Source organism: Geotrypetes seraphini, chromosome 7, assembly GCF_902459505.1.
Source record: "Geotrypetes seraphini chromosome 7, aGeoSer1.1, whole genome shotgun sequence".
In the NCBI taxonomy this organism is placed as follows: Eukaryota; Metazoa; Chordata; class Amphibia; order Gymnophiona; family Dermophiidae; genus Geotrypetes; species Geotrypetes seraphini.
In genome coordinates this window covers 35,982,428-36,009,681 of record NC_047090.1, presented here as the reverse complement: position 1 = coordinate 36,009,681, position 27,254 = coordinate 35,982,428, and the positions used below count along the sequence as shown (strand labels likewise).

At 43.5% G+C, this 27,254-nt stretch overlaps 2 protein-coding genes across 3 annotated transcripts in view; both read right to left on the bottom strand.

Annotated features, from left to right (window-relative positions):
* The window catches only part of SLC6A15 (solute carrier family 6 member 15), a 132,371-nt gene extending 125,085 nt beyond the window's left edge, over nt 1-7,286 (bottom strand). The window contains exon 1 of the mRNA XM_033951661.1: nt 7,191-7,286. The gene's annotated coding sequence lies outside the window, so the exon portion shown is untranslated. The remainder of the gene's footprint in view (nt 1-7,190) is intronic.
* TSPAN19 (tetraspanin 19) overlaps nt 1-27,254 on the bottom strand; it is a 42,274-nt gene that overhangs the window by 7,739 nt on the left and 7,281 nt on the right. Inside the window, exons 4-5 of one of the 2 annotated variants that reach the window (XM_033951662.1) lie at nt 26,761-26,894; nt 20,842-20,916 (exon numbers count right to left, since the gene is read on the bottom strand). In XM_033951662.1, coding sequence (XP_033807553.1) covers nt 20,842-20,916; nt 26,761-26,894 — 209 coding nt within the window. Of the gene's footprint in view, nt 1-13,200; nt 13,330-20,841; nt 20,917-26,760; nt 26,895-27,254 lie in introns of those variants that run through there. The other variant, XR_004540104.1, reaches the window with a different exon arrangement.

Below are 27,254 nucleotides of genomic sequence, written 5' to 3'. Positions count from 1 at the left end.
CCTTATGGTTAAAACAAGTCTAATTGGAATTATCTGGTCAGTAAGAGATTTTGCAGCGTATAATGACATATATGTCTGACCTTGTGGGTACACACTTGCAGGAGACTCCGGCCCAGTTGGTGTTGGATTTACCGGCGGCCTTTGGCTGCATGGCAGTGGGGGGGAGGGGGGGGGGGGAGGACTGTCTTTTATGTAGGAAGATGTGCCTGTTGGCTAGAAAATGCATATTGCAGACCTGCATACTGCAATTATATCAACTGGCACTCCGGGAGGCATTTGATTCCAGGGGGACTCCAAAGAGGAAGCTCCAGTTTGAAAATATGGGATACCTATATTCAAGCTTTGCATCCACATCTTAAGTTAGTTCTCCAACATTGGTCCAGTAGTGCTACAGAGGCCCAGACAGAGTAGGTGGAGAGGTGGGAGGCGGGGGAGATAAGCGGGAAGGGAGGGGGGGATAGGGCAGTGTTAGGGTAATTCTGTTACCGAGTACAGTATAATTGATATAATTGATGGAGGGGGCGGGTGAAGTTTAAGTTTGATTGCTTTTGCTTCAAGACTCTGTTTGGTTTATCTCCCAAATATATAATTGAGCTCTTTTCTTTTGCAACCAATAAACATAGGAGAAATTTGCATTTGAATTTTGTTTTTCCGCCTGTTAGAGGCCGTAAATTTAAAAAACATCATCAGTATCTTCTGTCATATCAAGCAGCATTATGGGATAAGGATCTGGAACACCTGATTATGCTTTCTGATTCCTATGTGGAATTTAGGAGACATTTAAAGACATATTTGTTCATGAAACACTTAGGGCTCCTTTTACTAAACTGCGCGCGCTAACCCCGCGCTAAAAACTAACGCCAGCTCAATGGAGGCGTTAGCATCTAGCGCGCGAGGCAATTTACCAAGCGCTAAGTGCGCGCTAAAACCGCTAGCGCAGCTTAGTAAAAGGAGCCCTTAGGCAGATAACTGGCAAGGATATTGCAATGAACCATCTAGATCATTATAGTATTATTTCTAATTACTGTATTTGGTTATCTAACTTTTTCTCTTAATTGTAATTTTTTAAAAATTTTTGTAAACCGCATAGAACTTTACACACCTGCGGTATATAAATTGATTATTATTATGATATTTAGCTGCACCAAGATTATTGGAATCGTGGAGGGGCATAATAAAAAAAAACGTCTAAGTCCCCTTTTGGCCTAAGTCCTTAAACGTTCAAAGCAGAAGCAGGGAAAATGTCCATAATCAAAACAAACGTCCAAAAGGAGTTTTGTTTTGATTATGGCCTGCCTCTACTAAACGCCCAGATCACTACTACGTCTACAAGTACACCCCCACAACGTCTACACTTTTTGCCCATAATGAACCAAAAAAACGCCTAAGCCAAACGTCCAACACAAGGGTTTTTAGGCGAAGGAGGAGCCAGTTCTGCGCCTAAACGCTGGATTCTGTAACCGGTGTCTATCAAAAACAACACCGGTTACAGAATCGCCCCCCCCCCCCCACAACATAGAAACATAGAACATGATGGCAGAAAAGGGCCACGGCCCATCTAGTCTGCCCACACTAATGGCCCACCCCCTAACTACCTCCATGAAGAAATCCCACATGCCAATCCCATCTTTTCTTAAAATCTGGCACGCTGCTTGCCTCAATTACCTGTTGTGGAAGATTATTCCAGCGATCAACCACCCTTTCGGTGAAGAAATATTTTCTGGTGTCGCCGTGAAATTTCCCACCTCTGATTTTCAACGGATGCCCTCTTGTTGCCATGGGTCCTTTAAGGAAAAAGAGATCCTCTTCCACCTTGATACGGCCTGTGACATATTTGAACGTCTCGATCATGTCTCCCCTCTCTCTGTGTTCCTCGAGTGAGTACAGCTGCAACTTACCCAGTCGTTCCTCATACGGGAGATCCTTGAGTCCTGAGACCATCCTGGTGGCCATTCGCTGAACCGACTCAACTCTCCGCACATTTTTTTGATAATGCGGCCTCCAGAATTGTACACAGTATTCCAGATGGGATCTCACCATGGATCTGTACAACGGCATTATGACATCGGGCTTACAGCTGATGAAACTTCTACGGATACAGCCCATGATTTGTCTAGCCCTGGATGAAGCTTTCTCCACTTGATTGGCAGTCTTCATGTCTTCGCTAATGATCACCCCCAAGTCACGTTCTGCTACAGTCCTTGCTAGGATCTCACCTTTTAGGGTGTAAGTCCTGCATGGATTTTTGCCACCAAGGTGCACGGCCTTGCATTTTTTGGCATTGAAACTTAGTTGCCAAGTCTTTGACCAATGCTCCAGAAGGAGTAGGTCCTGCGTCATACTGTTGGGCATTGAGCTTTTGTCAGGCACTGTGCTTTCATCTGTTGTGTGGTTGCCTACCATGTTGCATAGTTTGGCGTCATCGGCGAATAATGTAATTTTACCTCGAAGCCCCTCAGCCAAGTCTCTTACGAAGATGTTAAATAGGATCGGGCCCAAGACTGAGCCCTGCGGCACTCCGCTGATCACCTCCGTTGTATCGGAGAGGGTACCGTTTACCACTACCCTCTGAAGTCTACCTCTAAGCCAGTCCCTAACCCTTGCGGTTAATGTTTCACCCAGTCCCATCGAACCCATCTTGCTCGATAACCTGCGATGTGGGACGCTATCAAACGCTTTGCTGAAGTCCAAGTACACGACGTCCAGGGACTCCCCTATATCCAGCTTTCTTGTTACCCAGTCAAAGAAGCTGATCAGATTTGATTGGCAGGACCTTCCCTTCGTAAAACCATGTTGATGGGGATCTCGTAGATTCTCCTCGTTCAGGATTGTATCCAATTGGCGTTTGATTAGTGTTTCCATAAGTTTACTCACCATCGATGTGAGACTCATCGGTCTATAATTCTCAGCCTCCGTCCTGCATCCCTTTTTGTGGAGTGGAATGACGTTAGCCATTTTCCAATCCAACGGGACTCTTCCTGTACTTAGGGAAAGATTGAAGAGCGTGGATAACGGTTCCGCCAGGACGTCACTCAACTCCTTGAGCACCCTGGGGTGTAGTTTGTCCGATCCCATAGCTTTGTTCACCATGAGTCTTGATAGCTCCTCGTAGACACTGCTGGGCGTAAACTCGAAATTTCAAAACAGGTCTTCCGAGTTTTCCCTCGTCGGCAGCTGAGGGCCGGATCCTGGTGCCTCGCAAGTGAAGACCGAGCAGAAGTATTCATTTAAAAGTTTGGCTTTGTCGGAGTCCGATTCTACATAGTTCCCGTCGGGTTTCCTAAGGCGTACTATCCCAACTGTGTTTCTTTTTCTGTCACTAATATACCGGAAGAAGGATTTATCGCCCTTCTTGATGTTCTTCGCAAGGTTCTCCTCCATTCGGAGTTTGGCCTCCCTGACTGCCATTTTGACCATTTTTGACTTGGCCAGATAGTCTTCCTTGGATTCTCGCTTCCCTGATTGTTTGTAGATGATGAATGCTCTTTTCTTCTTTTTTATGAGGTCTGAGATCTCCGCAGAGAACCACTGTGGTCTATTGTTTCTTCGCCGTTTACTTACTGATTTGACGTAGCGGTTAGTTGCTTCGTGTAAGGTTGATTTCAGAGTTGACCACATTACCTCTACATTATCTGTTTCGGCATGGTTTTGCAGTGCCCGATGGACGAAATCTCCCATGCTTTCGAAGTTTGTGCCCTTAAAGTTGAGGACCTTGGTTGATGTGCTTGACTTAGTGAAACCTTTCCTGAGGTTGAACCATATCATGTTGGTCACTGGAGGCCAACGTATCGCCTACCGAGACCTCTGTGACACTTTCTCCGTTGGTGAGTATTAGGTCTAGTATCGCCCGATCCCTAGTGGGCTCTAATACCATTTGTCTGAGTCTGGCTCCCTTTATAGAGGTTAATAGCTTCCTGCTGCCGCTGGTCGTAGTGGAAAGATTGTTCCAATCCACATCAGGCATATTGAAGTCTCCTAACAATACTGTGTCTCCACGCAAAGTGATATTCTCAATGTCTTCTACTAATTCTATATCCATGTCCTCCTGTTGTCTTGGAGGTCTGTATACTACACTAAGATAGAGGCATTTGTCCTTCCCCCTAGCCAAATTCACCAAGAGGGATTCCCCGGTATACTTGACATCTGCGATTTTGGTAACTTTGATGTCCTCTTTAGTGTATAGTGCTACCCCTCCTCCCATTTTGCCCTCTCTGTCCCGCCGAAGTAAGTTGTATCCCGGTATAGCCATATCCCACCCACGGGAGTCCGTGAACCAAGTCTCGAATATCGCCACCACATCTAGGTCGGCGTTCCTCATTTCCATCTCTAATTCCAGAATCTTATTGCCCAAACTGTGGGCATTAACGTACATAGCCCTCCATACCTTATGTTTGCTATGTCCCTGTGTAGATATTCCTGCTTGAGCTAATTGGACTCCTATAATACTGTTTGCAATGTGTGTACTTACCTCCGACTCAGAAATGCAGTGTGTACTTACCTCGGACTCAGAAATGGATTGGCAACTTACCTCGCCAAGTTGGTTACTTGCGCCAGCATGTGAGTGGGTATCCTTCCCCAACTTACCTAGTTTAAAGCCCTATGAAGTAGGCGGGCTAGTCGGTGTCCAAAGACGTTCTTTCCCCTTCTGGTCAGGTGAAGTCCGTCAGGTCCCTGTAGTCCTTGCAGCGCCTCTCCATGGTTCAGGAATCCGAAGTTCATCTCCCTGCACCATCCGTGCAGCCAGTCTTTGTCCTCTGGATACGATCCTCCCTGGCTCTCCCCTTGCCTCTCACTGGGAGGATCGAGGAGAAGACCACCTGCGCTTCCATCCTCCTCAGCTTCTCACCCAGGACTCCAAAGTCTACAGATATGTTCTCCATGGTGTTCCTGGCAGTGTCGATCGTTCCAACGTGGATGAGAAGCATGGGGAAGTGGTCATGGGGCTTGATAAGTCTGTCTAGGCAGGCGGTTACATCTCGGATCCTGGCTCCTGGCAGACAGCAAACCTCTCTTGATTGCATATCTGGTCTGCAAATTGGTCCCTCGGTGCCCCTCAGCAGGGAATCCCCAATGACTACCACTCTGCACTTCTTTGGGGGGAGCTGATCTGTTGTCTCCAGAACCGGAATTGTCTGGTGGACAACTTCCTGTACCTCATTGGCAGGTTCCTCCTGTAACAGCTGGAATCTGTTCCTCAAGGTGATTAGTGGGGTCGATGTTAAACTGCTCTGTGAACGAGAGAAAGAGACAGAAGAAGAGGAAGAGGAAGGTCTTCTACGTTTGCCGTTCTATGATCCAGGCAGGAGGGTGCCCAAGCCCTCTTGCCCGGTCGAACCGCGACCCCCCCGATGACATCAGGGCAAGAGGGAGCCCAAGCCCTCTTGCCCCGTCGAACCGCGACCCCCCGATGACATTGGGGCAAGAGGGAGCTCAAGCCCTCTTGCCGCAGCGATCATGCCCCCCCCACCCGCCGAGTACGAGCAGGCCAGGAGAGAGCCCAAGCCCTCCTGGCCCCGGCGACCTCCCCTCCGACACGAACGGGCCAGGAGAGAGCCCAAGCTCTCCTGGCCACGGCGACCCCCCCCGACTGGATTGGGCCAGGAGGGAGCCCAAGCCCTCCTGGCCCCAGTGACCCCCTACCCCCCACCCCCCACTACAATATGGGCAGAAGGGATCCCAGGCCCTCCTGCCCTCGACACAACCCCCCCGTCCCCCCCAGAACCCCCGATCGCCCCTCCAACCCGCAACCCCCCCGGCCGATCCCACAACCCCTATTCTGATTGGCCCAGGCGCCTTAGGCCCCACCTGTGGACGGGATTTCAGACGGCAGGGCCAATCCGGCCCCATTCTGGAGCTGGCTGGCCGGCCAACATTAAAGATACAGGGAAGGGGGGTGGGGGTGGGGGCGTCGGCCGGGGGGGTCACGGGTTGGTGGTCGTTGGGGGGTTTTGTTGAGGGCAGGAGGGCCTGGGATCCCTCCTGCCCGTATTGTAGTGGGGGGTGGGGGGTCACCGGGGCCAGGAGGGCTTGGGCTCCCTCCTGGCCCAATCCAGTCGGGGGGGGGGGGATCACCGGGGCCAGGAGAGCTTGGGCTCTCTCCTGGCCCATGCGTGTCAGAGGGGGGGTTGCCGGGGCCAGGAGGGCTTGGGCTCTCTCCTGGCCCGTTCCCTCTTGCCCCGATGTTGTGTGTGTGGGTAGGGGGGTGATGTATCACGGCAGGAGAGATGCCTCATCTCCCCTACCGCGATGCCATCACTCCTCTACCCAAACTGCCGTGACCCGCAGCAGGAGAGACTGGGCATCTCTCCTGCCGCGGGTCGCGGCAGTTCGGGTAGAGGAGTGATGGCATCGCGGTAGGGTGTCACCAACACTCCTCAGCGCAGAGCTATCATGTGACAAACACTGGGATTCTGGCGTGTCCCCTTTAACCAGGGGTATCTTCAGGACTTTTTTGGTTGGCACTAGGCGACTGCCTAGGCTGGGGAGAGAAAGGTAAGTATGACCTCCTAAAACACCACCACTCAGAGAAAATGCTCCAAGGCAAAAATAAGGTGTTTATTCTGACCTTAGCGGTCCAAACAGTGTAATACAAAGCACAGACACTGTAGTATTTCATCCAAAAATAAAGTCAAAGGAAAATGAGAAAATACAAAAGTCAAAAATCCCTATATGGGTTTGTTTTGTCAAGGATCTTGTACTTTGTTTCAATCCTGTATTTTCAATGATATCCCAAACATGCTTTACATTTCTTCTCAGCAATATTTGTCAGAGGCTTGAAACAGATACTTTCAGCAGTCAGGCAAAGTTCAGAACAAAACCTTGCTACAGGCAATATCATATATGTTATCAGGCAGTAAGCCTCAGCACAGCACAGCTTTGCAAACACCTCATCGTTTCTTCAGCTATCTCATGGTAGGCAAAAACAGCTGTGGGAGATTAGCTAATTAGCTTCCAAGGAACGGTAGCCACAGCAGGATTTCCACAATTCAAAAATAAACTCATTCATTACACTCTCAGGCTCTCTAGCCCAAACTTTACTTTAAGTAAATCCAGTGGCAGCATTCAGGTAAGTATTGTACTTAAACCAAAAATAATATAGCCTAAAACACATAGAAATTCTTCAGGCTTTTTCTCACACAGAAAGAAAGCATGAGAGAAAAAAAAACACCAACTGTTTCCCAGTTACTCACTCTCTCTCTTTCTCATTCAATGTCCATAGATTCTGCCTGGCTTTCTCTCACAGGACCAGTGGTTTGTACCTCCTTGCTTTCCACACCATTAGGAAACTGGAAGTTTGAGGAGGGGAGGATTTCTTCCACCTCCTGCATGGGCCAATCTGGAACTTCTGGCTCTGCTGCCTGGCTCCACGGCTCCTGCCCTGCCTTGGGCTGTGGGAGTGACTCACCCTGGTCACTCACTCCTCCCCCTGCTGCTTGCATCAGTCTGCTCTTAAGCAGCTCAGAGCCAATCCCCTTCAGCCTGTAGCGGGGGATTGGCTTTGGTTCCAAAGCAGCCTTTCTCTGCCTGGGTTTACTTGGTGCAGCTAAATTCCTTTTAGCTTCTCTAGCTGCCCTATAGTCTGCCTGCCTCTGTCCCATACCACTATTATTCTGAATATAGGGGCAAGAGGGGTCAGCCTCAAGTTGACCGCCAGAATCAACCTGGTCAGCTCTTCTGCACCGGATCTTACCAAGGGCAAAACTAGAGCTGGTGTTGGGTTTGTCACAAGGGGAGATGAGGCATCTCTCCTGCCGCGATGCTTGCGATGGAGGGGTAAGCAGGTTGCTGGGGCCGCTGAGCTGATTGCAGCAGCCACAATCAGCTCAGCGGCCCCTTTTTCGGCACTTAGACCTGGTTTGACTTCATCTAAGTCAAAAAGGTATAAGTGCCGACTAGGCAACCTGCCTACGGTTTTGGTTATACCTGTTGTACGCTTAGGTGTAGGTCGGCCCACCTCCCGCCCACTGCCCGCCCTTTCCCCTCCTCTAAACACGCCTCTTTTCTCTCTGTGCGTTTAGAGGCAGGGGAAAGGCCTAAGCTGTTTTTAGATATGTTGAAAACCCAGCTTTGGTTATGGGTACTTTGACAATCAGGCTTTTTGATCGTCCAAGTAGCCATTTAGGACACTTTTTAGATGGGTTTTTTTTTTTTTATTATGAACCCCATATTGTATAGCCGGAGTTAAGTTTTTGACCCGGTATCTTGTACTTTGTTCTGTAACTTTTAACCATTGTGGAACTATTTTTCCTATATATGGTTACTGTTGGTGGTGGGGGGGGGGAATGTAATATTATGAGGTAACTAAGTTGAATAAGATGGTTTTGTACTGTTTTCATGGAAAATCAATAAAATTGTTTCAACATAAAACAAGTTGTCTAAGAACATAAGAATAGCCTTACAGGACCAGACTAATGGTCCATCTAGCCCAGCAGCCTGTCCTCATGGTGGCCAATCCAGGTCACTAAGAGTCTGCTGTGTTGCTTGCACAAATAGCAGAATATCGGGTCTAACAAAGTTTCAATTTGTTCAGGCTTAATATACCGCGCATTGTGAAAACATTTGGGCAGCTTATAATAAATCACAGGTACTTACCGTAACAGGTGTTATCCAGGGACAGCAGGCAGATATTCTCACGTATGGGTGACGTCGCTGCCTGCTTGTCCTGGGATAATATTAATAGAGGAGGAAGGAAGAGATGAAGACAGGAAAGGAAGGCGGGAAAAGAAAGTTGGGAAGTAGAGGAACTACAAAAATGAATAGGAAAGTTGGAGGGGGAAGGGATGGTAATATGTGTCTGCACAAATTGCTCTAACTGAAAAGTTGCAAGAAAAGCCCCCTAAAAGGAATACTGTAAATGCATAAAAGACACAATGATATGGACTGGGTGTGCCCTAGGACATTACAGGCAATATGATTCCCTAGCCTCCACCCTAGGGCCCTCTTTTACTAAGGTGTGCTAACCGATTAGCGCGCGCCAAACACTAATGCGTGCATGTTAGTCTATGGACACGTTAGCATTTAGCTAATCGGTTAGCGCACCTTAGTAAAACAGGGGGTAAATAACATAACAAAGAAAAATGGGGAGGCCCGATGATCCACAGTGAAAACAATCCACCGATGAAAACAAAAACTGTGGATACAGATGTTCTGGAGATAATTTATTAAACACTGACATATAAAACCATGAAAATTCAATTAAAAAAGTACAATGTTAAAAAATACAGTGGTAAAAATCCAACCGGACCCTACACGGTCCGTGTTTCGGCGAACACGCCTTCCTCAGGGGTCCAATGGTTTGCAACCTCACATATAAAGAATTGGACTGAAAACAGTCTATTGCCTTTAAACATGTGAGCAAAGAACACCGCAGACAAGCTGAAGTAGCAAAAAAATGCCCATCTGCAGTAACCATTATCTCTCTCCTTATTGGCTGAGGCTCTTAACATTTCCATCTCCTCTTCCTATAGGCTAAGGCTCTTTACACCTGCATTGTCAGATCATAGGGCTTTATGGTTATAGAAACATTCTAACTAGAGCACAGGTGTCAAAGTCGGTCCTCGAGGGCCGGAATCCAGTCGGGTTTTCAGGATTTCCCCAATGAATATGCATGAGATCTATGTGCATGCACTGCTTTCAATGCATATTCATTGGGGAAATCCTGAAAACCCGACTGGATTACGGCCCTCTAGGAGGGACTTTGACACCCCTGAACTAGAGAATGACACAGTGACAAAATTCATCACTGTTCCCGTCCCCGCGGATAACCGCAGGAAACCATCTTCATGTCATTCTTTAAGGAGAGAGGGAAGAATCAGAGTTTAATTGGGCACAACCATTGACCCGCAACCTTTGCTTTGAAGAATGCTGGTGTAGAAGGACTGAGGTTGAAATAGACATTAGAAAATGACATGGGATTATTTCCCATGGTTATCTGCGGGGACGGGAACGGTGATGAATTTTGTCACCGTGTCATTCTCTAATTCTAACATGATGGAGATAAAGGCCAAATGGCTCATCTAGTCTGCCCAACAAAGAAAAATGGGGAGACCCAATGATCCACAGTGAAAACAATCCACCGATGAAAACAAAAACTGTGGATACAGATGTTCTGGAGATAATTTATTAAACACTGACATATAAAATCATGAAAATTCCTTAGCATTTTTTTGCTACTTCAGCTTGTCTGCGGTGTTCTTTGCTCACATGTTTAAAGACAAGACTGTTTTCAGTCCAATTCTTTATATGTGAGGTTGCAAACCATTGGACCCCTGAGGAAGGCGTGTTTGCCGAAACACGGACCATGTAGTGTCTGGTTGGATTTTTATCACAGCATTTTTTATCATTGTACTTTTTAAATTGAATTTTCATGGTTTTATATGTCAGTCTTTAATAAATTATCTCCAGAACATCTGTATCCACAGTTTTTGTTTTCATCGGTAAATAACATAATACAACCTCAAATTTAAATTTTTGAAATGAGGAACACCCTCAATGTGAGTTTGAAAGCTCTAAAGAGCAGCTCTAATGCTTAAAAAAGCAGTGCCGGCAAACACCGGGCAGAAAATACTACTCCCGCCAGCCACACACCATCATCTGGGTGCTCCTGTGTGCTCTAAAGTGCAAATTCAGTGCAAACAATGTGCAATAAGTAAGTAAATATTGGTGGAAAGGCAGGAAATCAAATGTCCTGTAATGCCCCGAACGCCTCAGCCCACTGACCCAAAGACAGACAGTATAAAAGTCAATCACTTGTCCCTCCAGGTACTTAGCTGACTGTAAATGCTGTAATCAAATGGTATCAAAGGAAGCCCAAGTCCTTTTCCATCAAAGGCAGAAATTAAAATGCAATCCTATTTCAATGCGGCTCAACCCAGCAGGGATTCTGGGCCATAGTCCCTTCCTCAGGAAGCGAGCAGGCAAACACCACTGTAGGTCAGAGTAATTCTGGGCAGCAGGTACACCACAGAAAGTATGTGCAGTGGAATCTGTAGTTTCCTTCTCCTGACCTACCCTATTCCAGAATCACTCTTTTGACTTGCATGGCACTTTTAACAACAGATGGGGTAGGAGCATTTTCACTAGGGAGATTTACAGAGATAATTCCTGCTTATCTATGTGAAATCTTTGAATAATTCCCCTCATTATTTTTAAATTAGAGTTCTTTAGTTTTTTTTCCAAATCTGTTCTTTTTGACCCATTCATAGTTTGTGGGGTATATATTTATTGTTTACTGAGAGCTTCTATGCCGCTACTAATGACTGGGGAGTCGATTCAGAGCGCTTTACATGAGCTTCAGTAATGGTGATACAATGCATGAGCTATGATTTATGAACTTTTATAATGTATGTACTGTATATATAGGTATTTTAATTTTTACTTTATTCGATCTTTCCATCATGGAGTTCAACATTTAAATACAAATGTTCTGAACAGTCATACTATTTCCTTGTGGAAAAAGGTCACCAACACAATAAATCATTCACGGTCTGACCTCATTACCAATTTCTTTTGAGAATGCAGTGCCAACTAATTAGTTGCAGATTCTACTAAACTCCTTTATTTTAAATGGCACTCTCAAATCCTACTTGATTTCTTACGGACTATAAATTAATCCAGCTACATATGTGTTTTAGTGGTTGTTCTGTTACATGTATGTGCCTGATTTCAAGAGAGCCTGGGATAGTCACGTGGGATCTCTTAGAGAGAGGAAGAAATAATGGTTACTGTGGATGGGCAGACTGGATGGGCCATTTGGCCTTTATCTGCCATTGTGTTGCTCTGTTTCTATAACATCACAATGCAGATGTAAGGAGCCTTAGCTAATAGGGAGAGGAGGAGATAGTGGATGCTGCAGATGAGAAGAATGGATGGGCCATTTGGCCTTTATTTGCCATTGTGCTTCTATGTTTCTATAACCATAAAGCTCTATAACATCACAATGCAGGTGTAAAGAGCCTTAGCCAATAGGGAGAGGAAATGCAAATGTTAAGAGCCTTAGCCAATAGGGAGAGGAGGAGATAGTGGATGCTGCAGGTGAGAAGACTGGATGGGCCATTTGGCCTTTATCTGCCATTGTGTTTCTCTGTTTCTATAACATCACAATGCAGGTGTAAGGAGCCTTAGCCAATAGGGAGAGGAGGAGATGGTGGATGCTGCAGATGAGAAGAATGGATGGGCCATTTGGTCTTTATCTGCCATTGTGCTTCTATGTTTCTATAACCATAAAGCTCTATAACATCACAATGCAAATGTTAAGAGCCTTAGCCAATAGGGAGAGGAGGAGATAGTGGATGCTGCAGGTGAGAAGACTGGATGGGCCATTTGGCCTTTATCTGCCATTGTGTTTCTCTGTTTCTATAACATCACTATGCAGGTGTAAGGAGCCTTAGCCAATAGGGCAAGAAGGACACAGTGGATGTTGTGGTTGATCATTTGATCTTTATCTGCCATCATGTTTCTATTTACACTGACTTTGCAGGATACTAGAGAAGCCAGACAGATAAATTAGTACAAGGAGAAAATGAATGATTAACAAAATGTGCAATGCTTTAATACAGGTATGGACAATCACAATCCTCGAGGGCCAAAACCCAATCAGATTTTCAAGATTTCCACAATGAATATGCACGAGATTGATTTGCATGTACTACCTCCATTGTATGCAAACAGATCTCATGTATATTCATTGTGGAAATTAAAAAACCCAACTGAGTTATGGCCCTTGAGGTTTGTGGTTGCCCAGCTCCGCTCTAAAGATAAGGATGTCCATTGCCAAAGACTTTACAGTCTAAGACCCTTTTTTACAAAGCTGCACAGCTGAGTGCTGGGCGGCAAATGCTCCAACGCTCATTCAATTCCTATGGGCATTGGAGCATTAACCATGCTGGCCCATGCTGCTGGCTTTAGTAAAAGAGGGGGCAACTGGGAAGAAAAGAAATCAAGAAATATGTATAAGAACTAGGATAGCTTCAAAAAATAGTGCAGTGTTGAAATACAGAGGCATTGGTGGGCTTTATAGAGGAATGATAATATTTCTGGGAATTACAGGTTGTAAAAAGTGCCGACATACCTAAAAATTACTCTTGCTCCATTCAGAATGAATTATTTATATAGAGCCACTATAAGTGATGGACTCGAGCAACCAGATTGACCGCAACTACATTTTTATTTAATCTTGTAGCTTACCTTAATATTTATCTCATTTAGTGATGGCTCACAGAACCATTTTTTTAAAGAAGTATTGGTACATGAACATGGCATCTTCTGGCTTTCTGCAACATATGCATTCATTTCCCAGTCACTTGAATTGCTTATTCCACAGCAATAATTCTAGGAAAAACAAAAATCCTCAGCTCGTTCATCTTGCTATTGGCCCAAAATATAATACACAGAACACTATAATTTTCAGGCTGACCAAAATAAACCATAGAATTGCTGAAAGGACCAAGGGTCACCAACCATGTAATAGTTGTGGTTAACATAATAGCATTACCTCAAAATAGACAGTATTTATTGCACTGTGTTTACAATATATTGAAATAAGTACATAAGGCCAATCCAAGTCACTAGTACCTGGCAAAAACCCAAATAGTTGCAACATTCCAGAACTCCAAAAACTATCAAGATTCCATGTAGAATCCCAAAGAATAACAAGATTTTGGAATCCCAAAGAGTAAGAAGATTCCATGCTACCAATCCAGGGAAAGTAGTGGCTTCCCCCATGGCTGTCTCAATAACAGACTATGGACTTTTCCTCCAGGAAATTGTCCAAACCTTTCATAAAACCAGAAGAAAATTCTGAAAGCCCAGGTGGTCAGATAATTCAATTTTGAGCAGATATTTAATGCAAGTCCAATCAGTGTTGAGTTTTTTTCCATACTGTGTTACATCTGTGGCGTAAGAAATTTAATACATATTCTAGTAAGATTTCTTGCAATTTACTGTTTCTTAAATATTAATATGTCAGGTAGTGATTCTATAATGAGTATAGAAGCATTTGCTAAGGCAGATTTTTGCATAGTATGTGGAGAGAAAAATTCATGTCCAAGATGAGACGAAGGAGATTCCTAGAGCCTTTTACAAGATGCTCTGCCGAATGTAACATAGTAAATGACTTGTGGCATATGTATGAAAATATTGCACATGAATGACTAAAAGTGAAATATAATTGTACGGAGTTTTTTTTACAAACCTGTGATGATGCAAGCGGCTTAGGGCACTTGTGTAGTCCCGGCTGCTCGCAATTGAGGCTTGTTTTTCTCCGTTTTTTTCTGTATTTATGATTTGTTTCACATAAGTTTGTGTTACATCCATTTATCGGCTTTTTTCTATGTGGTATGAATGAATGAGACCCTTCTACTAAATCTACGGTAATTTACAATATGTTTTGAATCTTATTATTATTATTTTATATGATTGTATCCCTTGATACATTTAGTTGTTTCCAACATAGTAAATGATGGCAGATAAAAAGACCGGTGTAGTCCATCCAGCCTGCCCAACAGTCACATTCATTCTTAAGCCAACAAACCAGCAATTATTCATTTTACTTGCTAAGTTTCAGTACAAGATGTCTACCCCCCCCCTCCCCAAGATAGGTAAGATCTGTACTCGGTCAATTTGAAAGTGGTATAAAATAATTATAATTGCTCTTGATCCTTTTTGCCGCACCGTAGAGGTCTATCCGGCATCAGCTACACTGCCCCATGGCTGGTTGCTGAAACAACTAACTCCAGCCCACTCCCCCCAAATCCGTCTTGCGATATACAGGACACAGACCACAGAAGTCTGTCCAACATCATCTTCCTTTCCCGCTGCTAGGCTTCCATTTAATCACCACTCCTGCACATCATAAATGAAGATATCGTTTTTGACCTGTCGAATTTTGTGTCAAAACTCTCCTCTTTCTATTTAGGGATCCTTTGTGTTTATCCCCTGCATATTTGAACTCTGACACTATTTTTGCCTCCACCACTTCCAGAGGGAGGGCATCTCAGGCATCTACCACCTTCCCCATGAAAAAGTATTTCCTGACATTACTCCTAAGTCTAGGACCCCGCCAGCCTCTTATGTCCTCTAGTTTGATTGCTTCTCCATCTCTGAAATAGATTTGTTTGTATCATATCTCCTCTATCTTTTTTTACTTCCAGATATTCCAGACATATGCAGATATTCAAGCCTCTTCTCACAAGGAGCAGCTTGAGTTTGAACCCACAACCTCAGGTTGCTGAGGCTGTAGCTTTAACCACTAATCTAATCTTCTAATTGTGCGTTGCGCATACCTATGCAGGCTCAAGGCGACCTACAGAAAGAAGGTAGAAAAAAAGAGAAGGGCGGTGTCAGGGAGAAAGGGGAACTTAAAGGACGGTAACTGACTTGCAGGGAGAGTGTTTGAGAGATTCATGTAGATTCAGGTATCAAAGAGAAGAGAAGAGTTTTCAGTTTCTTCCGGAATAAGGTGTAGCTAGTTTCTTTTTTTTTAAATTCTTTATTCAGCTTTAAGTCTTGCAACAAGTGTACAAAATTCAATCAAATAATTTGTACAAATCACTTGACATTCTAACAGTTATTGTCAAATGCATATAAAAAAGACCCCTCCCCCACCCATCCCATTCATCAGGAATAAACCCATTAAATCACATAACATACCTCCCCATCCCCACATTAAATATAGTCCTATGTAAATAAAAGGTGTCTAATCATTAGAATATGCAATCAAATCTTTTTGAAACTATTATAATTTCCTTGCTGTATAGCTAGTTTCTAATTCTGATTGTTTCTGGGAGGTTGTTCCAAGTTTTTACGCCCAGGAAGGTTAGCATAGAATGAAAAATACGCCTGTATTGGAGATTTTTTTTGTAGTTGGGAGAGTTAGTTGTATTCTGTTAAGGATTCTACTAGAGGTAGACCATGCCATTGAGAAGAGTTGGATAAGGGGGGCTGCTGAATTTCCATGCAGTATGTGATGTATGTTGCATGATATTTTGAAGATACCTTCCTTAGTCCTTCTGTAAAAGGCTGCCTAAAACAAGCACTTTTAGAAGACCTACAGGTGCCCATCAGCAGCTGTAAATCCTGACGTTCGTAAATTAAGGCATGGGCTTGCACTCCCTTTGCCCTGCCCGAGTCCCATCCCCTTGATATCTGCATAAAGTGCAGCTTGACATATGTACACATTAGCTTTTAAAACATTTATCCCCTTTCAACTCTAGAGAGTGTCCTCTCGTTCTCCCTACCTTGGAGAGGGTGCCAATGTCCCGCCCATGCCCCTCTCATGGCCACACCACCTTTTGTGTTTTCCATAAGACATTTTGAGTCTTCAGTGTAATTGATTAGGGGTCCTATTACTAAGGAGCGCTAGCCATTTTAGCGCACACCAAATATTAGCACGCACTAAACACTAACATGTCCATTATATTCTATGGATGCATTAGCATTTAGCGCACTCTAATATTTAATGCGTGCTAAATCAGCTAGCACGCCTTAGTAAAAGAGGGGGGTTAGTGTATAGGCAGAAGCATACACAAATCCAAATTTGTGCCAATCAACTCCAATTAACATTAAGGTTGGCAGCACCTAATTGACTAGTTTGCACATAACTGACATGTGTAAATACCGGTTTCTGTATATGTAGCACCTCTCCCGGGCGTCCTATACAGAATCAGGGCCTTAAAGCATTTGCTACATATACAGAAACCGGTATTTACACATGTCAGTTATGAATAGGGCTTCTAAAATAACCACCATAATTCTATTATCCATGGATTTTCAGGCTGTATATGAGTAGTTTCCAGCTAAAATATTATCACCGAGAACATGCTTTCATATCATAATCTCCCTGACAATAAATTATATTCAATTTTGAAAATCATTCTTACAGAGGACTGTACAATATTCAGAAGTTCCCAGGAATGCTTTTTTTCTTCATAAAGACTGTAATCCCCATACTCAAAGATAAGTAGCTCAAAGTTTGATATCATTTTGTTCATGATCTGTAAATAATAAATCTTATTTAAATAAATACTGTTGTGTTACAATAGTTCTAATCACAACACAAAACTCATCTGCATTTGTCTTTTTAAGTATTTTTAAATAGACTTTGCTTTAGGGGTCCTTTTATCAAGCCGCGCTAGCGGGGTTAGCGCGTTGGACATTTCATCAGGCGCTAACCCCCGTGGCAGGCTAAAAAACTAACGCCTGCTCAATGCAGGCATTAGCGGCTAGCGCGGCAGGCAGTTTAACGCGTGTTAAACCCCTATCGCAGCTTGATAAAAGGACCCCTTAATTATCAATGGTATTGATATTAAGAAAAAAACCCAACAAAGAAAAATGGGGAGACCCAATGATCCACAGTGAAAACAATCCACCGATGAAAACAAAAACAAAAACTGTGGATACAGATGTTCTGGAGATAATTTATTAAAGACTGACATATAAAACCATGAAAATTCAATTTTAAAGTACAATGATAAAAAATACAGTGATAAAAATCCAACCAGACACTACACGGTCCGTGTTTCGGCAAACACGCCTTCCTCAGGGGTCCAATGTTTTGCAACCTCACATATAAAGAATTGGACTGAAAACAGTCTATTGTCTTTAAACATGTGAACAAAGAACACCGCAGACAAGCTGAAGTAGCAAAAAAATGCTAAGGAATTTTCATGGTTTTATATGTCAGTGTTTAATAAATTATCTCCAGAACATCTGTAACCAGTTTTTGTTTTTGTTTTCATCAGTGGATTGTTTTCACTGTGGATCATTGGGTCTCCCCATTTTTCTTTGTTGGGCAGACTAGATGAGCCATTTGGCCTTTATCTGCCATCATGTTACAATGTTTCTATAACCATAAAGCCCTATGATCTCACAATGCAGGTGTAAAGAGCCTTAGCTTATAGGAAGAGGAGATGCAAATGTTAAGAGCCTCAGCCAATAAGGAGAGAGATAATGGTTAATGCAGATGGGCATTTTTTGCTACTTCAGCTTGTCTGTGGTGTTCTTTGCTCACATGTTTAAAGACAATAGACTGTTTTCAGTCCAATTCTTTATATGTGAGGTTGCAAACCATTGGACCCCTGAGGAAGGCGTGTTCGTCGAAACACGGACCGTGTAGGGTCCGGTTGGATTTTTATCACAGTATTTTTTATCATTGTACTTTTTAAATTGAATTTTCATAGTTTTATATGTCAGTGTTTAATAAATTATCTCCAGAACATCCACAGTTTTTGTTTTCATTAAGAAAAAACCTACATCCACATGCCCAGATGAGGTCCTAAATATATGTCTATCTTTTGGTAATATAAGGAATATTTAAAGCTTTTTCATAGTATTTCTGAAAACAGAATTGCTTGCCTAACTGATATTCTCTGAGGAGAGCAGAATATAAGTCCTCATAGATGGGTGAGATCAATGCAATTGATAAAGTAACTAGATTCTATAACGCTATAGAACTATCTATAATATCCTAGTATGCATATATTGATTCCTATATCATCTTCATCACATGAGACCACATTAGTTCTAAACCAAGCTTGAAAACGTGTGGCGCTAAACACCCAAAGTCAGCAGTGGGAAAATGGCCATTTTCGAAAAATACATTTAAAATATTTTGGGGGGGAAAATCATCTATCTGGACATCCAGGCCATTGGGTCGCCCAGACCGCCAGGATATCTATCTTTATGCCACATTTTTGACCAAAAATTTGTCCAAGTCTCAAATGCCCAGAACAAGACCATTTGGACATGGGAGGGGCCAATCTTATAATGGACAGGCCACCCAGACATGGCAACAGAGCAGAGGGGCACCTTATGGGGCACTGTTGTAAACTTCACATAAAGGATGCCACACAAACATCTCACCAGTACTCCCTTATAGGTTATGGTGAGCCCCCCCAAACATCCACAAAAACCACTATACCCACTTGCCTACAACTCCAATAGCCCTTATGGCTGCAGGTGGCACCTATATGGCAGTAGAATAGAGTTTAGGGTTTTTTTGATGGGCTCTCATTTTCTACCATAAATGTAACAGTTAGTTTGGTTTATGGGACTTGCTACTCTTCTCTATGGTTCACTAGCCCACACTTCAGGCTATTTAAGGCACTTGTGTGCAGCTCTACTAGGCTTTCATATACCAGGTACTGATGTTCTGGAGACAGGTATGTACTTTTTTATTCTGATCTTTCTGGGGGTGTGAGGGGGTTAGTGAACACTGGGGGAGTGTGTGTGGGGTCTTTACTTTGTCTCTGCAGTGGTTATCTGGTCACTTTGAATACCTTTTTGGAACTTATACATCATCTAACTCAGAACGTCCAAGTTTCGTTCAGGATGTCTAGTAAAACATTTGATTATCCCTGCAGCACCCACAGTCACCTACTTTCCAAAATCTTCCCCCCTCCCTCAGCTGTTATCCCTTTTTCTAAAGTGGCACCCCATACTGATGTTCCTTTCCAATATAAGCTCCCCCAGAGTTGTCTCTAACCTGTAAGTCTCCCTTTAGAAGTGACCCCCACCCAGAAATGACCTCATATGCCAAGTCTCCTCCCCATCTGGATCTGATCTCCAAAACTTAAGGCCCTTCTCTTGGCATGTCCCTCCATCCAATGGAAGTCCTCCCACCCACAGATAGTTGTTATTTCCCAGGCCTACCTGGACCTTTCTTTGGTGTCTCTTTGGTTCTGGGTAGGAACAATCTACTGTCATTTTTGCCAGCGCCAATTCTAAAATGGCATTGGTGAGGTCTAGCTTAGTCTCATAGTTTTACCACCAGGGATCAGATTTCCATATCAGTTTGGGGCTTAGCCTAAGAGTTCACTTTGAGTGTATGGTCACCCACTTCAGGGTGGGGGAGCAACTCTAAGGGAGGGTCACTGAACTGGGGAGGGGCAGTAACAGCTAGGTAAATTTATTTGGAAGGGAAGTATGTGACTGGGGAGAGAGTATTCAGAGGGCATCTTACATTCACTATGGTGGCCCCTTTAAGATGCGACCTGAGAGCATCATACCACTGAAACCACACACCATGTTATAGGATTTTCATAGTAATGACCAGCTTTATAAACATGCATTTGTATATTTTGCATCTCATTACTATGTACCATGGGGTAACCTACAAATCACTGTGCTAAGGCAATTAATGCAAAGTAGTACCCAACACAGTTTGATAACTACCCTCCTTACATTCTTTTCAAAAATATCTTTTCGCTTATGCCAACTTTGTAAGTGACCCTTTAAGTATGCAAGCCATAATTTTATACCATAAAGGTACTTTCATCATGCACTTCTCCCTCCGTATTCGCTGTGATAGGGGATTAACAGAACCGCAAATACAAAAAAACCGCGAATAACTTTTTCATATGTTATTCGCTGTTTTCTATTAAAAACCATCGTGAATATAGTTAAACCATGAATAACATGGTGGGAGACCTGGCATGTTCCTGAAGGAGAGGCAAAACATGGTGAAGAAAGTGCTGGGAATCAACGATTTTCTCTGTAAACGCTTGGAATCAGCAATTTCTCTATGCAAGCTGATGTCATTTGGGGGAAGGAGCCAGCAAACTAAAAACCGTGAATAATCAAAACCGCGATTGCTGAAACCGTGATTACGGAGGGAGAAGTGTAATCTTATTATGCAGGCCTCTTTGTTGCACATGCATCAATACCTGGCCCCATGCATAAATTGCTCAAAATCCTCCCATTGAAAATACAGGCAAAATGTTCATTATTATATAGAAAAACAAATGTTTGCACCAGAGCAGAACTTTGGTTCATCTTCCTCTTATATATTTAATACACCAGCAGATACAAAATAATATGAAAAATAAAATACACTATTTTACATACGTTATTTTTTTGTAAGAGTATTAGAATAATCATTGAAAACTGCAAGATGGCCATCTGAGCAATTATTACAATGTACTAGAAAAAAAAAAGACAAGCAAAGGCAAGAGATTACAGATCAGGCAAGTTTGTTTGAAAACGTTGCTATATAACTTACACTATTATAAAGGAATATCAAGTTGCTTATCTGAAACAGGTGCTATCTTAAAAGAATAACTCAAGAGTCACAGACATAGTATGTGTGGTTACGCACGAGCATTGTGGCCGCTTTGCAGCTTTGAACAGTTCTTGTTCAGCAAAGACATACAGGGAGTAATTCTCAAAAGGTCACCCAAAGCTGGACACTGGAATGATATGCACTAAGGCCTGGATTAAGGCATGCACTAAGTGTGACCCACATTGTGCATGCAACATAATTAACCAGAAATAGTACAGTACTTGACAATTAACACCTAATAACTGATGCTAATAGGCACTCACGCTCAAATTCTATAAACGGCACTTTAACTTAGCTGCCGGTAGGCGCCCTACCAATGCCTAAGTATAAAACACCATTTAAAAGACCTTTTAAAACAAGTTTCAGGGCGCCTACCGGTGCCTAAAAAAATGGCGCCAGAATCGCACCGACATAGACGCTTTACAGAGCCTAATGCCACTGTAGGCATTGCTAACGTCGGAAGTAGCGTTAGGTGCTGTAAAATGCACAATTCATGTCACAGGTAGGTGCCAGAAATGTAGGCCTTGAAAACCCTGGCCTAAATTTCTGGTGCCTACCTTTGCCGGAGGTGCAATTCTCTAAACGGCACTGTTGTGTGATTGACACGCGATCGGTGGCTGCTTTTAAGGCAGCTGCTGACAACAGCACCGTTTAGAGCAGTGTTTTTCAACCGCTGTTCCGCGGCACACTAGTGTGCCTCGAGATGTTGCCTGGTGTGCCGTACGGTCAGGGCCGCCATCAGGGCAGTACCACCAGTCTAGGGAGAGGGGCGGTCCGCCCCACTTGGACAGGAGAGAGCTGGACGGGGGACCCTCGGAGTTCAATACATCTCGAGCCGCGAGACTCGTCTTCTGTTCCTGCCTGCCCTGCAGCTAACATATAGCCGATCGCAAGCGTTCCCCGATGTCAGCGCTGACGTCGGAGGGAGGGCTTAAGCAATGCCTGCCCTCCGACGTCAGCGCTGACATCGGAGAATACTTCCGTTCGGCTATTTGTGTGCGGCAGGGCGGACAGGAAGCAGAAGACAAGCCTCGCGGCTTGAGCTTCGTTTTGCTGAGAAAGTTGCAAAGATGGGCTGGGAGGCAAACACGGAACACAAAAGGGGGGAGGGAGTGCGTTTTGGACACAAGGCATGAACTTGGGAGAGAGGAAGGGAGGGAAAGAGATGCTGAGGTGGGGGAGGGAATGGGTTTTTGGACACAGAAGGCATGGACTTGGGAGAGAGGAAGGGGGGAAAGAGATGCTGAGGTGGGGGAGGGAATGCGTTTTTGGACACAGAAGAAATGGACTTGGGAGAGAGGAAGGGAGGGAAAGAGATGCTGAGGTGGGGGAGGGAATGCGTTTTTGGACACAGAAGAAATGGACTTGGGAGAGAGGAAGGGAGGGAGAGAGGAAGGGAGGGAAAGAGATGCTGAGGTGGGGGAGGGAATGCGTTTTTGGACACAGAAGAAATGGACTTGGGAGAGAGGAAGGGAGGGAAAGAGATGCTGAGGTGGGGGAGGGAATGCGTTTTTGGACACAGAAGAAATGGACTTGGGAGAGAGGAAGGGAGGGAAAGAGATGCTGAGGTGGGGGAGGGAATGAGTGTTTGGACACAGAAGGCATGGACTTTGGAGAGAGGAAGGGAGGGAAAGAGATGGTTGTGTACACGGGGAATAGAAGAAAGGAGAATTTTTGGTCATAGGGAGGGAGTGAGGTACAGATAGTGGCATACCAGGGTGGGGGGGGCGGTCTGCCCCACCCCGGGTTTACGTCCCAAGGGGGTGCACAGCTGGCCACCCTCCATGTTGTCCCTAGGCCGGCAAACTGCGGCTCTTTAGCCACTTGAGTGCCACCGCCGCCAACGGTGTTGTTGGCGGTGGCAGCATTATAAAATACTTTCTTTGTGTTTATTTGATTCCTATTCAAGAGAATTACTTTATATATAGTCAATATAGGCACAGAGTTAAATTTTTTAACATTTTCTAATGGTGGTGTGCCTCGTGATTTTTTTCATGAAACAAGTGTGCCTTTGCCCAAAAAAGGTTGAAAAACACTGGTTTAGAGAACCTAGGCCTTATTAGAAGTTACATGCAACATGTTACATGTATCAGCACATAATAACAAACTATTATTAATCTTGACTGGGGTTGCTATTCAGCATATCACCAATAACTGGAAAAATTATACTAATCTTAATTATACATTTTGGTGGAATTCGGTATGCCATATTTTTAAAATGGAAAAAGCAATTGCAATACAGAAAGGGAACTATAATAATTTTATAAAGATCTGGGGGCCATTGCAATGATATTGTAAGGAGTAAACATCATTTTCCTTGGATGAATATATGTACACATTGGGGGGTGGGAGGGAGTTTTTCTGGAAATTTCACTATATTATGTGTTTATATTATATTCATGATATAATTGATTATAATATTTGAAAGAAGGTGGGTGGGACGGGATATAATTTTTATGTTTGTAGAATTATATGAGAATTACAAGTGTTATTGTTGTTACTAATGATATATTCCTGTACGTTTGCTGTAAGTTTTCAAAATGAATAAAGAATATTAAAAAAAAAGAAGTTACATGCAACTTTCTAAGTGTATTCTATAAAGTGGTGGATGTCACTTCTACTGCGTGATTCTCGAAAGGAGGCATGGCCAGGGGAGGATCATGGGCATTCTTAAAAGTTATTTGCCCAGTTATAGAATACACCCAATCTGCGCACAACTTAGATGCAGATATTTAAGCCTGGTTTTCATTGGCCTAAATGGGTGTGCTTACGTGGTAGTTAAGCACAAGGGCACTAAGTGTGATTCTATAAACTGTGCAGAACTTCAGAGGCGTTTATGGGATCGCGCTAAGCACTGTCCTTTTCGGTGCCAAGTTTTTAGGTATCATATACAGAATATGGCCCCAAATGTAAATTCTATATTGGCAGTTGCATGTTTTCTTTGCCATTAGAGAATACTAGCGTTAAGTCTGATGTTACACATCTAAATTCTAGCAGGTGTAAGTCCTCGTCAGTGGCCCCGTGCGCCATCTTGGTCGGGGCGCCAGCACCTCTCCGTTCCCCCACGCCATGCTCACGACCTCCTTTCCCTGCCCCTCTTATTTCTTTAAATTTTCACTAGTGCAAGCAACTACTCTGGCCAGCTGTCTGCACCAGTCTGGCTCCTTCTGAAGTCGCTTCCGGGTCATGAGGTCAGGAAGTGACATCAGAGGAACAGCCAATGCCAGCGTGAGCAGTAGGCTGGAGAAGCTGCTCGCACTAGCACAGGGGTGGGAAGGGAGGGCACAAGTGTGGCATGCAGGGCACAGAAAAAGCAGGGGTGCGAGAGGAGTACATGGGGGGGCACTGCCCCAGGCCTTGTGCCCGTATTTGGGCATGGGAATCCAAGCTAAGTGCTATTCTATAAAGGTTCTGTGTATACAGTTATAGGAAGACACATGATAGAGTTATTGTCATTAGTTTGCACCAGATTAAAAATCTCTTCCATTTGAAAACATATGTTCAGTTGGTGGAAGACTTCCTAGCAGCTATCAGGTTACTTGGATGGGCTATTGAACACAGAAGCCCTGATTCTACAGTATAAATGACGGATAAAGGCCAAATGACCTATCCACTCTGCTCATCCGCAGCATCCACTATCTTCTCCTCTCCCTATTGGCTAAGGCTCTTACCATTTGCATCTCTTCTTCCTATAGGCTAAGATGTTATAGAAACATAGTAACATGATGGCAGATAAAGGCCAAATAGCCCATCTAGTCTGCCTATACACAGTAACCATTATCTCTTCCTTTCTCTAAGAGATCCCATGTGCCTACCCAGGCTTTCTTAAATTCAGACAGTCTCTGTCTCCACCACCTTTTCCGGGAGTCTGTTCCATGCATCTACCACCCTTTCTGTATAAAAGTATTTTCTTAGATTACTCCTGAGCCTATCACCTCTTAACTTCATCCTATGCCTTCTCATTCCAGAACTTCCTTTCAAAGATGCTATTTTGTTCAGTTGTCTATCAACAGTTAAGTGTCTTTTATAGAATCATGCCTAGCAAAGCCAAACTCGACTTAGGCACCAGTAGACATCATAATGTTAGGCACCAGTATATTAGATCAGGGTTTTCCTGGCTTAATTTACCAGTGCCTAACACAGATACAAACGCCTAAGTCATTCCATGCCCATTCTTCGCTCCTAACCATGCCTATTTTTCTGGTAGGCACCAGTAGGTGCCTCGATATAAGCATCGCAAAGGGCCTCGCTGATTTCCTCTTGGAACTTACATTAATTGTTTTTTAATTGGCTTTTAATGGTGTTTTCAGTTACCATGAAAATTAACAAATTTTGAGTTCTGCGTGGAACCCAGCTAGGTGCTGCCAATCTAGCAATGCCTAGCCAAGGCGCCATTTACAGAATCAGGGTCGGAGAGTATAAATCTGAGATTTCTCAATCTCCAGTCTCTGAGAGCAAGAGACTTCAGGTCTTGGTGAAGAAGGTGGTCCTCCTGTTAAGATACTAATGATGGGAGGTGAATCAGCTTATGAAGAGATAGAAAAGCCAGTTTGTAGAGAAGTCAGTTCTGTTGAGACCAATAGGGCACTATAAGAATCTTGATGCTTTGGTTTTGATGGAACTCCCGGCATGAGAGAAATTGTATAAATACATTATAAAGGAACAAGCAAGTTTGTGGAATTACCAAGGCATTCAGAGCTACATGTAAGAGAGAAGGAAGAATAAACAAAAGGAAAGAAGCTTTGCATTTTCTTCACTGGCAAAAAAAAGGCTAATGTGAGAAAATTTGGATCCAAGAACCATTTGTGAAAACATCAGACTTTTCTTTGTTAGCTAATTGCTTCTATGAGCCCCTACATGAAAGTAGGCTGTGTCTCGATGCAATTGCTTTAAGCGAAGTCTCAGATTCTAGCTGCTTCACAGCAAAGGCACAGAGGTCCATATTCTATAAACTGTGCCTTAAGTTAAGTGTCGGTAGGCGCCCTACCAGCACTTAACTTAATAGGTAAAGTCATTTAAAAGCGAATTAAAAATCCTTTAAATACAAAAATGTAGGCGCCTACCAGCACTGAGAAAAACGGTGCCTTCATCGAGTCTACAGAGGTACCTTAGAATGCCTAAGGTCATTTCTGGCGTTAACCACGCCTACTTCGACCTTAGGTGTTCTAATGTGCTTCCATAGATGTGATTCTCATCAAAGGTAGGTGCCGGAAATCTAGGCCTTTAGAACCCTGGCCTACCTTTGACAAAAGCCACAATTCTGTAAATGGCACCATTGCATGACTGATATGCGATCGGCAACCGTTTTTTAGACAGCCACTGATCATGGCGCTGTTTACAGAATCCGTTCCAGAAAGCCTGTGCTTGTTGATTTGTACACACAAAAAATTGCTCTGAGTGATAAGTGGTTGATATGAGGAGTTGTCTGAGCATACATGTGGGTGGAGCCTGGGCAGGACTCACACTATAGAGTACTAGCTAGGCTCCATGACTGGTGTAAGCGGTCACGCCTAAATACCACACATAAATATTACCTGTTATGCTAATAGTCTATAAAGGAAAGTTGATGCCTTCTTTCATTTATAGAATAAGCTCCTACCAGGTGCTCTCTAGGCCACAGAATTGCTCTCTTAATGATGACCACAGGGTTTATGATGAATTCAGTCTAGCATACTCAAAACTGATAAACAGGACACCAAACTTACTAGAATAAGTAAACATCTGGATTCCTTTATGATACCGAGGTATCCCACGGCAAAAGGTACAATAATGAAAACTCCAGTGCACAGCAAAGTGTAAGCTATATCCATCATTATGTTATTTTGGGGGTCTGCATACACTAAAACAAAATGGCAAAAGATTCAGAATAAACGTTCTGTTGTGAGACTAAGAGACACGTCTACTAAGCTGCTTAAAGAAGCTAAAGTGGGTTTTGCCATGTGTTAACTATTAGTACTAGTATTATTGGTTAAATCAATGTTTTTCAATTTATTATATGTGAGATATGTTTGTTTTATAATATTTGTGGAAAGGATGGGTGGGAAAGGGACTTAATTTATATATTGAAGATGATATTAGAAAAGAATTTCAAGTGATGTATATGTTTCAATTGATGTATTGTACACTTGATGTAAGATGAAAAAATGAATAAAGAATTGGAAAAAAAAACCCTATTAGTACGACCATGTGCTAATGGCTA